The sequence below is a fragment of the Nomascus leucogenys genome, chromosome 22a, assembly GCF_006542625.1.
Source record: "Nomascus leucogenys isolate Asia chromosome 22a, Asia_NLE_v1, whole genome shotgun sequence".
Lineage (NCBI taxonomy): Eukaryota > Metazoa > Chordata > Mammalia > Primates > Hylobatidae > Nomascus > Nomascus leucogenys.
In genome coordinates this window covers 55,434,354-55,446,659 of record NC_044402.1, presented here as the reverse complement: position 1 = coordinate 55,446,659, position 12,306 = coordinate 55,434,354, and the positions used below count along the sequence as shown (strand labels likewise).

The 12,306-nt window shown below is 45.7% G+C and overlaps 1 protein-coding gene across 1 annotated transcript in view; it reads left to right on the top strand.

Annotated features, from left to right (window-relative positions):
* The first annotated feature begins 285 nt into the window (after nucleotides 1-285).
* NUDT3 (nudix hydrolase 3) overlaps nucleotides 286-12,306 on the top strand; it is a 116,968-nt gene continuing 104,947 nt past the window's right edge. The window contains exon 1 of the mRNA XM_003278814.4: nucleotides 286-1,098. Within this exon, the coding sequence (XP_003278862.1) occupies nucleotides 1,000-1,098 (99 nt within the window). The 5' untranslated portion in view covers nucleotides 286-999. The remainder of the gene's footprint in view (nucleotides 1,099-12,306) is intronic.

The window sequence follows — 12,306 nt, the reverse complement described above, 5'->3', positions numbered from 1 at the left end:
AACGATGATGTTTTATGATTTACATTATGTGTGTACATACACACACAGAGACACACGCACGCGCGCGTCTTCCTTTCTGGTCCTCTTGTTTACCATAAGAGGAAGCAATTGCCTTTAGCATCAATAAAAGATTGCAGAACAAATATTTGTTCTTTGTAATGGGCGACATGCACCAGCCCCTAAGACATCCTGAGGTTCAGGCTATCAACGCAAAGTGCACACTCCTCCCATGCCCCGTTTCCTTGCAGTTCCAAATCCCAGGTGTCTCAGGCTGCAGCTTCCGTTGCCTTTAACTACATCCTACTTTTTCCTCCAAACCTTCCCCCTCAACCCCTTCGACACCGACCTGCAGGGCCCAGGGGCGGGTTGCATGACCTTGGTTCATCCTCGGCCGCGGAGACGCGGCGTGACCTTGGCCAAGTCCCCGCTTCCCCATCCGCTGACTTGCGCTGCTGGACCGCTCGGTCTCCGCTCCCGCCGCTAGGCGTCCTGCGCCGCTCTCCCTATCTCCCCCGGCTTCCTCCGCGCGCCTCACCAGTTCTACGCCTACGCTGCCGGCGTAGCGGCCGCCTGGAGTCGCGCGGCCCTCTCTTTTCAGACGCTGGTTTCCGCCGCGCGAACTGGGAGGGCGCGATTCGCGAACGCGGCCTGCGCCGCGAGCGCGCGGCCGTCCCGCAGGCCGGTGCGGCCTTACGCCGCTGACGCAGCGCGCCCAAGATGGCGGTGCGGTCGTCGTCGGGGGTGGCGGCGGCAGAGGGGGCGGCGGCCCTGGCGGCAGCGGAGACGGCAGCCGTGACGGTGGCAGCGGCGGCGCGGGACCTGGGCCGGGGGGAATGAGGCGGCCGTGGCGGGCCAGCGGCGGAGCCGTGTAGCGGAGAAGCTCCCCCTCCCTGCTTCCCTTGGCCGAGCCGGGGGCGCGCGCGCACGCGGCCGTCCAGAGCGGGCTCCCCACCCCTCGACTCCCGCGACCCGCACCGCACCCCCACCCGTGCCCGGAGGATGATGAAGCTCAAGTCGAACCAGACCCGCACCTACGACGGCGACGGCTACAAGAAGCGGGCCGCATGCCTGTGTTTCCGCAGCGAGAGCGAGGAAGAGGTGAGGCGGCAGGCTGGGCGGGCCGGGGTCGCCGGGTCTCTGGCCCCTTTGGGTGGAGGCGCGAGGGGCGCGGCCGCCGGAGGAGGGTGTGCCAGGGCCGCCCCGCTCGGGCAGAATGAAGTTCCGACGGAATTTCCTGAGGCGAAAAAGCGGGGAAGGAGAAAGGACGCTGGGGCTGAGGGGAAGCGGGTTTGAGTGCGGCCGCACAGGACGCGCCTGGCGGAGGGGGTAGCCGGCTTGCGTCCGGGGCGCTTCGGTTCGGCCGCCTGTTATCGGGGAGAGCGGCCGCGGGAGAAGGCAGTGGCCTGGGAAGAGTGCGGCTTTCGGTCCGGGCCAACGGCTTTGATCCTGGAAGGGCCTCTCCGCAGTTGTCAGCCAGGCACATGTGTGCGGAGGCCGGCGTGCACGAGGCGCGAGCCGGCCTTTGTGGCAGAGAAATAGTGCACTTCATTGGCAGGTTTGGGGTTTGCCGAGGAAATTCTATGTCTGTGAGCCCAAAGCCGAGGGGTGGGGGTGGGGGTGTCTTCGGAAGGTTTAGGGCGTTGTGCATAAGCCACAGCCAGCTGTTTATTTTACAGTGTGTTGGGTAGCCTTTCTGGTGTAGTCTGAGAAGAAAGGACATTTGATATCATGATCTTTGTGTGCTGAAAATGTTTCATATTAATTGGGAAGACCAAAAGCGGTATTTAACATTTTTGCCCTGACGTTCCTCCACTGCCTTGTGGGAAGACCCTTAGGATTAAATTAGCTAGGAAAATAATGTTTTAGAATCAGTTTCTTTTTATAATAGGTAGGGTACTTTAAAAAAAAATCTCGGCTTCCCAAAGCCGTTTCTGTGGTGATGAAGGGAATTCAGAGAAACACATGTTTTGTAAATCCACAAAGAATAGCTGCTTTGGAAATTCATAAGATGCCTGTGGGAATGCATTTCTCTTGTGTGCATGGTGGTAAAATGGCAGTTAAACTGGAAACAATGAAGGACAGTGAAATCCAATATGTTATATTGCATTCAGCAGTGGGCTATGGTGGCAGGGCCGCAGTACAGTGCATAGTGTCGAAATGGGGAAAGGAACTTGACCCGTTAGTTATGAAAAGAAGCTGTGGCGAAAGAGACAGATGGATTGCCAGGAGTTGCTGTCCAGAGGTATTTAGGAGGAAGTGGGAATTTGAATTACTGCCTGAAGAAAATTAGTTAGTGAATTGTGCTGTTAAGGGATCCCATGTGTGCTCCCTTTCAGCAAAACACAACGAAAGGAGATTTGGAAACGTATGCTTTGTATCCTACCATATATTGTAAAAGTCCCCAAAACAGATGCATTGTAATAGCTAACCAGGGCCGTGCTGTTAATTATATACTGTTTTGGAATGCATATTTGAGTAAAGTAAAATTATTGGTGGTGCTTACTGCTCCAGAGGCTTTATTCTCTTCATTATCATATCATGTTATGGGAAATCAGATGGGATCACAGGCTCTTAACTGAAGGGAAAACTAATTAGCATAATAGCATGTCTTACTACACTAGTATGCATAAATTTGTGAGCACCCCAATTGTAAGTATAATTTAGTTGTACGAATGATGCAAGACTGTTTGTTTTAAAAAAAATCACACCAGGCCGGGCGCAGTGGTTCACGCCTCTAATCCTAGCACTTTGGGAGACCAAGGTGGTGAGGCCAAGAGTTCGAGACCAACCTGGCCATCAACATAGACCTCCATCTCTAAATTAAAAAAAAAATAATAAATCATATTAGAAATAGAAAATGTATTTTTGATAAATTGAAAACTATAGATCATAAGCAAACTAGCAAAGGCTTAATTTTCCATTTTCTGTTAAATGTTTTATTATGCACTGACATTAGCAACATTAATGTTGAAAGCTTACTTGTCTGTTTAGGCTACCTCACGGCATCTTACAGGTCAGACCAGGCGTAGGACTTGCCTTCTAGGAGCTTACTTTTTTTCTTTTGTTTTGAGACAGAGTCTCGCTATGTCGCCCAGGCTGGAATGCAGTGGCCCGATCTTGGCTCACTGCAACCTCTGCCTTCCAGGTTCAGGCGATTCTAGGAGCTTACATTTTTATTTTTAAAATTTTATTTATTTATTTATTTATTTATATTTATTTATTTTGAGATGGAGTCTCGCTCTGCCTTCCAGGTTCAGGCGATTCTAGGAGCTTACATTTTTATTTTTAAAATTTTATTTATTTATTTATTTATTTATTTATTTATATTTATTTATTTTGAGATGGAGTCTCGCTCTTTCGCCCAGGCTGGAGTGCAGTGGCGTGATCTCGGCTCATTGCAACCTCCACCTCCCGGGTTCAAGCTGTTCTCCCTGCCTCAGCCTCCCGAGTAGCTGGGATTACAGGCACCTGCCATAATGCTTGGCTAGTTTTTGTTTTTTTTTTTTTTTTTGAGACAGAGTCTTGCTCTGTCACCCATGGTGGAGTGCAGTGGCACCATCTCGGCTCACCGCAACCTCCACCTCCCGGATTCACGCCATTCTCCTGCCTCAGCCTCCTGAGCAGCTGGGACTATAGGTGCCGGCGACCACGCCTGGCTAATTTTTTGTATTTTTAGTAGAGACGGATTTTCACCGTGTTAGCCGGCATGGTCTCAATCTCCTGACCTCGTGATCCACCGCGTTGGTCTCCCAAAGTGCTGGGATTGCAGGCGTGAGCCACCGTGCCCGACTTTTATTTATTTATTTTTTTTGAGGCAGGGTCTTACTGTGTCACCCAGGTTGGAGTGTAGTGGTGTGATCATGGCTCACTGCAGCCTCAACCTCCTGTGCTCAAGCAGTCCTCCCGTCTCAGCCTCCCAAGTAGCTGGGACTACATGCACAAGCCACCACACCTGGTTGATTTTTAAATTTTATGTAGAGACAGGGTGTATTAGTCCATTTTCACACTGTTATAAAGAAATACCTGAGACTGAGTAATTTATAAAAAAGAGGTTTAATTGACTCACAGTTATACATGGCTGGGGAAGCCTCAGGAAACTTACAGTCATGGCAGAAGGCAAAGGGGAAGAACCTTCTTCACAAGGCAGCAGGAGAGAGAGAAGCGAAGGAGGAACTCCCAAACACTTATAAAACCATTGGATTTCGTGAGCACTCACTAGCATGAGAACCGCATGGGGGAAACTCCCCATGATCCAGTTACCTCCCTCACTCAACACATGGGAGGGATTACGGGTCCATCCCTCCACAGGTGGTGATTACAAATCGAGGTGAGATTTGGGTCGGGACACAGAGCCATAGCATATCACAGGGTCTCCCTTTGTTGCCCAGGCTATTGTCAAAACTCCTGGGCTCAAGAGATCCTCCCATCTCAGCCTCCCAAAATGCTGGGATTATAGGCAAGAGCCACTTTGCCAGGCCAGGAGCTTAAAAAAATTTTTTTTTTTTTTTTTTTTTTGAGACGGAGTCTCGCTGCGTCGCCCAGGCTGGAGTGCAGTGGCGCAATCTCGGCTCACTGCAAGCTGCGCCTCCCGGGTTCACGCCATTCTCCTGCCTCAGCCTCTCCGAGTAGCTGGGACTACAGGCGCCCGCCACCACGCCCGGCTAATTTTTTGTATTTTTAGTAGAGACGGGGTTTCAGCGTGGTCTCGATCTCCTGACCTCGTGATCCGCCCGCCTCGGCCTCCCAAAGTGCTGGGATTACAAGCGTGAGCCACCGCGCCCAGCCAGGAGCTTAAAATTTTAAACTGTTAAAATGAGTTTCTTTAATGCATTGAGTTTCCTTTATTGAATTTCTTTTTGAACGTTGGTTAATGAGCAGAGGAATCATGCAAAGCTTTAAATTACAGATTCAGTGGGTGTTACAGCTAAAGCCTGGGAAGAAAAATAAAATGAGTGAAATATGTCCATTTTAGATTGGTTCAGTTCAGGCCGGCGCGGTGGCTCACGCCTGTAATCCCAGCACTTTGGGAGGCCGAGGGGGGCGGATCACGAGGTTAGGAGATCGAGACCATCCTGGCTAACACGGTGAAACCCCGTCTCTACTAAAAATACAAAAAATTAGCTGGGTGCGGTGGCGGGCGCCTGTAGTCCCAGCTACTCCAGAGGCTGAGACAGGAGAATGGCGTGAACCTGGGAGGCATAGCTTGCAGTGAGCTGAGATTGTGCCACTGCACTCCAGCCTCGGTGACAGAGCGAGACTCCGTCTCAAAAAAAAAAAAAAAAAAAAGATTTATTCAGTTCAACAAACGTATTAAAAACAACAAAAAGCACGTATTAAAGAGCCTACTATGGCTGCAGCGCTGTGTCATGGAGAATCTAAAGATTAGCATCCCTTCTTGCGGACAGAGTTGAGTAGTTTTAGATGAGATTCCTTAATTGGGAGGGATTTTGGACCACAGAATAATCTCTAGGGTGCTTTTCAACTCTGAGATTATATAATTGTGTTGGAAGGGAAGTAATTTGTTAGTTCCAGGAGAACTTTTATGTTCTCAGTAGATGTGCCAGAAGCATTAGCTGCCACACATTGTGGGAATGTAAAATTCAAACCGAATAAGGCATTCAACCCGATTAAAAAAAAATTTTAATGGGCACTAATGGCCTTAATCAAGATAGCATAGTTTACAGAATATTATTAGCATTAATACAATAGTAATGTAAGTATAAACAGGATCTTGATTTATAAATTTAAGCAGTGTCAAGAGGCATACATGGAATGTGAAGAGATGAAAATATAGCCATGTGTTGCTTAACATTGGGGATACATACTGAGAAATGCATCGTTAGGTGATTTTGTTGTTGTGTGAACATCATAGAATGTACTTACACATACCTGGCTGGTATAGCCTACTGCACATGTAGGCTGTATGGTATAGCCTATTGCCCCTAAGCTGCAAAACTGTACAGCATGTGACTGTACTGAATAAATAGGCAATTGTAACGCAGTAGTATTTGTGTATCTAAACATATCTAAACAAGCAGAGTACAGGAAAAATACGGTACAAAAAATAAAAAATGGTTCACCTGACTAGGACACTTATTATGAATGGTGCTTGCGTGACTGGAAGTTGCTCTGGGTGCATCAGTGAGTGAGCGGTGAGTAAATGCGAAGGCCTAGGGCATTACTGTACACTACTGTAGACTTTAGAAACACTGTACAGCTTAGGTTGCACTAAATCAAAAAATTATTTTTCTTCGATAATAAATTAACAGCTTACTGTAATTTTTTTACTTTATAAACTTTTACATTTTTTAACATTCTGACTCTTTTGTAATACTTAGTTTAAAACACATTGTACAGCTATATAAAAATATTTTATCTTTTTTTCCTGTCATACTAAAATCACTTTTTTTTTTTTTTAAAAAGAGACGAGATCTTGCTCTGTTTCCCAGGCTGGTCTTGAACTCCTGGGCTCAAGTGATCCTTCCACCTCAGCTTCCCAAGCAGCTAGGACAACTGGTGTATGCCACCATGCCTGGCTAATGTTTTCTTCGCTATATCTTTATTCTAGAAACTTTATTTAAAAATATTATTTATTATTTATTTGTTTTAATTTTTGTTCCTCTGCCTACCCATGTTTTACTTTTTAAGCTTTTTCTTTTTTTTTTTTTTGAGATGGAGTCTCGCTCTGTCACCCAGGCTGGAGTGCAGTGGCGCAATCTTGGCTCACTGCAAGCTCCGCCTCCCGGGTTCACGCCATTCTCCTGCCTCAGCCTCTCCGAGTAGCTGGGACTACAGGCGCCCGCCACTATGCCCGGCTAATTTTTTGTATTTTTAGTAGAGATGGGGTTTCACCGTGGTCTCGATCTGCTGACCTCGTGATCCGCCCGCCTCGGCCTCCCAAAGTGCTGGGATTACAAGCGTGAGCCACCGCGCCCGGCCTAAGCTTTTTCTTTGGTTGAAAACAAAGACACAAACACACATTAACCTAGGCCTACACAGGGTCAGGATCATCAGTGTCACTGTCTTCCACCTCCACATCTTATCCCACTGGGAGGTCTTCAGGAGATTAACAGTTGTGGAGCTGTCATCTCCTATGATAACAATCCCTTCTTAGACTGTTTTACAATTAGCTTTTTAAAAAAATAAGTAGAGAGAATACACTCTAACATAACAATAAAAACTACAGTATGGTAAATACAGAAACCAGTAATAGTCATTTACTATCAAGTATTATGTACTGCACATAATTGTATGTGCTACATTTTGTTGTTGTTTTTTTCAGACAGGGTCTTACTGTGTTGCCCAGGCTGGAGTATAATGGTGTGATCACGGCTCACTGCAGCCTTGACCTTCTGGGCTTAAGTGATCCTCCCACCTCAACAAGTATCTGGGACTCCAGGCACACGCCACCATGCCTGGCTAATTTTTGTATTTTTTTGTAGAGATAGGGTTTCGGCATGTTGCCCAGGCTGGTCTTGAACTCCTGGACTAAGGCAGTCTGCCTCCTCAGCCTTCCTAAGTGCTGGGATTACAGGCATGAGCCACCGTGCTAAGCTGTGCTAGACTTTTATATGGCCGGCAGCACAGTAGGTTTGATTGTGTACTCACCATAAAACATGAGTAGTGCATTGTGCTGTGACACCACAGCTATGATGGGATAGGAGTTTCTCAACTCCATTATAATCTCTTGGGACTACTCTTGTATATGTGGTCTGTAGTTGACTGAAGTGTTATGTAGTACATGACTATATTAGAAGGTAATAGATCATGGGTAGCCAAACCTATCATTCTAGGTTTTTTTTTCCCCAGCCCCAGAAAACTTTATTTATAGACCAGCAATGAGAGGCTGAAATTCTGATCCAGGTTAGGATGTGTCAACATAGCAAATTTATTGAACACTCATTGAGTGCCAAGTTCTGTGATACCGTTATGAAGGAGACAGACATGCAGGGAGCTTAGAGTCTAATGGGAGAGATGGAAGAACAAACAGACCAAACAGCGTGATGAAAATGATTGCCTTTTCTCTTTCTGGCTTCTCTTCTTGTTGATAAACAAAAATTAACAGAAAAAAATCTCCCACGTAATAAGTTGTACTGATTGTTATTGATATGTTGATAACATCTTTAAATTGGGTATTTGTGGTAACTAACATTTATTACAGTAGTTTGAACCTGATACACAGTTTCTTAACCAACCACCACTTTAACCAGCTTGGTACACTGAATGCTTGGCTGTTACACAGCAGGCTGCTGGGTCTGGTGTACCCCAACCAGGTGGCCTCCCAGCTGCAAATTGTGTGATTACAATTAGTTACCTTTATTCCTTTATCTGTTTATGTTCATTGTACTTGTTATGGTAATTGTTCACCTTAACCAGTGAAATTTGAGTTCAGAAAAGAACAAGGCTCAGCATGGTGGCTCATGCCTATAATCCCAGCACTTTGGGAGACCAAGGTGGGCAGATCACGTGAGCCCAGGAATTTGAGACCAACCTAGGCAATATGGTGAAACCCTCTCTTTACTAAAAATACAAAACTAGCCAGGCATGGCGGTGTGCAGCCTGTAGTCCCAGCTACATGGGAGGCTGAGGCACAAGAATTGCTTGAACCCAGGAGATGGAGGTGGCAGTGAGCCAACAGCACGCCACTGCACTCCAGCCTAGGTGACAGAGTAAGAGTCTGTCTCAAAAAAAAAAAAAAAATGAAATTACTGCTCACTTATATGGACAAACTGAGAAGATTGGAGAGGGGATCTTAAACGTCTAGAAGGACTCTGCACATCGATTACTTCATGAATGTTTTTAGGTTTTTGTTCTTTATAAAAACTAGGACTGGAAAACATATGTCATTCATTATGGGTGTGGCATATGAAAGAAAGACAACTTACAATTCAGTAGACTCATACTCAAAACAAGATCTTGGCCCTACTAAGATTAGCAAATAAATACATGTTTATATACATATAAAAGATTTATTTGCTAATATGTAAAATATGTAATATGGTCTTGAACTCCCGACCTCAGGTGATCCGACTGCCTCAGCCTCCCATAGTGCTGGGATTACAGGCGTGAGCCACTGCGCCTGGCCATATTTCTTATTTTTTGTAGAGATGAGGTCTCATGTTGCCCAGACTGGTCTGGAACTCCTGGCTTAAGTGATCCTCCCTACTTGGCCTCCCAAAGTGTTGAGATTATAGGCATGAGCCATCACATCTGGCCTGTTTGATTATTTAATATTTTCATTTGCTTCCTCTTTGCAAACAATATATAATTAGTAATATATAAAGTATGTATATATAAATGTATATTTATCTGCTAATCTTTGTTCCTAGGGCCAAGATCTTGTTTTGAGTTTTTTTTTTGGAGGCAGGGTCTTGCTCTGTTGACCAGGCTGGAGTGCAGTAATGCGATCTCAGGTCGCTGCAGCTTCCACCTCCCAGGCTCAAGTGATTCTCCCACCTCAACCTCCCAAGTAGATGGAAGTACAAGTGCACGCCACCTTGCCCAGCTAATTTGTGTGTGTGTGCAGACAGGGTCTCACTATGTTACTCAGGCTGGTTTTGAACTCCTGAGCTCAGGCGATCCTCCCACCTCAGTCTCCCAAAGTGCTAGGATTACATGCGTGAGACACCGTGTCCAGCCTACATTTATGTTTTTTAATCAACCTTATCCTTCACTTGATACTTTATCATAAACTGTGTAGAAGACTGTAATTTCTTGAGTAAGATTTTATTATCCAAAATTGGGTAATATGATATTCATCTGTCATATTATTCAACTTTGGCCCTGCTGAAGTACTTCCAGTGAGATTATCCCTCTTCCCCCAGCCTTTCCTTTTTTAGAGCCTCTGTGAGGAGAAGTGAGAGACAGGGATGGGCTTGTTTGTACTCTTAGAAAGGCCAAACGATACAGAACATACAACAAATGACATCGCAGTGCCTGGGAAACTTAAAGCTGCTCCTAACGGGTCTGTTTTTACCCAGGGAGAAAAATGACTACAATAGCATTGTGTGAGTTAGATTTCCCTGTGCCTTAAAGCTGTTTTAATAAAGAAAGGATGAAGCTGTTCCTAAGTTGCTAGGTTCATTTGCTGTACTTTTCCACTAGAAGCCCTATATCTCTTGGCAAAGGGGAGCTGCTTCACATTTTCTCAGATCCTTCAGCTCAGCAGGTTGGAACGGAGAGATGATTGACATTGGAGCTCTTCAGTGGGCAGAGACTGGTGGCCTGTTTGTCTGTAAAATGCCCCAGAGGAGCAGGTGGACTGATGTCTCTGCAGACTGCACCTTCCAGAAGGCTCTAGAGAAGGGAGTAGGACACAGGTAGCAATCCCAGAGGCAATAGTCATGACTGGAAGATCTATTTTACAGTAGATCCCAAGGTGGTTAGGGAGTCCTTTTGTAACACATCTTGGTCACTGTTCAATATTACATTGCTGTAAGATCATGATGGGTTCATTGATCCCGTCATGGCTGGACATTTCTGCTCCTCATTTCTCAGAATCTTTCCCGGTAGCTTTTTTCCCCTGCTTCCCCTTCTGTTTGCCTAATACCAGTTAGTCATTTCTTCCATTACGTTATTTTTTGCCTCCTTCCCAAGGTGTGAATTCTGGTCTCAATTCATACTGCAGTCTCCATTCTTTATGTCCTTGCCCTAATCCTACTTCTTTGCTTCTGCTTTAGTTCTCATTTCTCAATAAAAATAGTGCTGCACATCTACTGTGTGCTGTGTGTGGAGCAATCTATATCTTCATAGCCTAGTATGGAAAGGAAGGGCCCTTGTTAAGGAATACGATTGTTTATTCATTTCTTCAGCATACATTTTTGGAGTGTCTGTGTAAGACCTTGGGAATACATGGACAAATAAGACTGTTCAGCATTTTGGGAGGCCTACGTGGGAGGATCGCTTGAGCTGGGGATGTCTAGGATGCAGTGAGCTGTGTTTGCATCACTGCACTCCAGCCTGGGCAACAGAATGAGAGAGACCCTGGCTCTAAAAAAAAGAAAAAAAAAAAACCACCATAAAATGAAATGATCCCTTAAATAGACTCTCTTTGTTTACAATTAGTTGATCTCTTTGTTCATAGAACAGTAAAGTCCTTTTAAAGAACTGCTTAGAAGATCTTTTCTTTGGCTTAGTTATTTAACATATTTCTAATGTGTTTTGTAAGAGCAGCTTAGCAATGATGAATAAAAATGAGTATGAGCTCAGACATAGTGCTTATGCTTTTCTTAAAAGGAGGAAGGATTGTGATTTTTCTTTTTTCCTTTTTTTTTGTTTTTGAGATGGAGTCTTGCCCTGTCGCCCAGGCTGGAGTGCAACGGCGCCATCTTGGCTCACTGCAACCTCCGCCTCCCAGGTTCAAATGATTCTCCTGCCTCAGCCTCCCACGTAGCTGGGATTAGAGGTGCCTGCCACCTCACTCGGTTAATTTTTGCAGTTTTAGTAGAGATAGGGGTTTCACCATCTTGGTCAGGCTGGTCTTGAACTCCTGACCTTGTGATCCACCCTCCTCAGCCTCCCAAAGTGCTAGGATTATAGGTGAGAACGACTGCGCCCAGCCTTTCCTTTTTTTTTTTTGAGACAGGGTCTTGCTCTGTCATCCAGGCTGGAGTGCTGTGATGCAGTCATGGCTCACTGCAGCCTTGACCTCCTGAGCTCAAGCGATCCTCCTTCCTCAGCCTCCCGTGTAGCTAAGATTACAGGCATGCCCCACCATGCCTGGCTAATTTATTTTTAGTAGAGACAGGGTCTTGCTATGTTGCTCAGGCTGGTCTCAAACTCCTGGTCTCAAGCAGCAGCCCTCCTGCCTTGACCTTCCAAAGTGCTGGGATTACAGGTGTGAGCCACTATACCTAACCATGATTTTTCTTTGAATATTTAGGAATCCTAATAAAATGTACATTAAGAAAAGTTACAAAACAAACAAAAAAAGAGAAGTTACATTGTGCTTATACTTCGAAATTTGTTTGTTTGTGTTTTGAGACAGGATCTGGGTCTGCCACCCAGGCTGGAGTGTAGTGGCGTGATCATAGCTCACTGCAGCCCCAACCTTCCAGGCGCAAGTGATCCTCTCACCTCAGCCTCCTGAGTAGCTGGGACTACAGGCATGTGCCACCACACCCTCCTAATATATATTTTTTATTTTTTGTAGAGATGAGGTTTCATTATGTTGCCCAGACTGGTCTGGAACTCTTGGCTCAAGTGATCCTCCTTCCTTGCCCTACCGAAGTGTTGGGATTACATGCACAAGCCACCACATCTGGCCTGTTTGATTATTTAATTTTTTTTTTTTTTTTGAGATGGAGT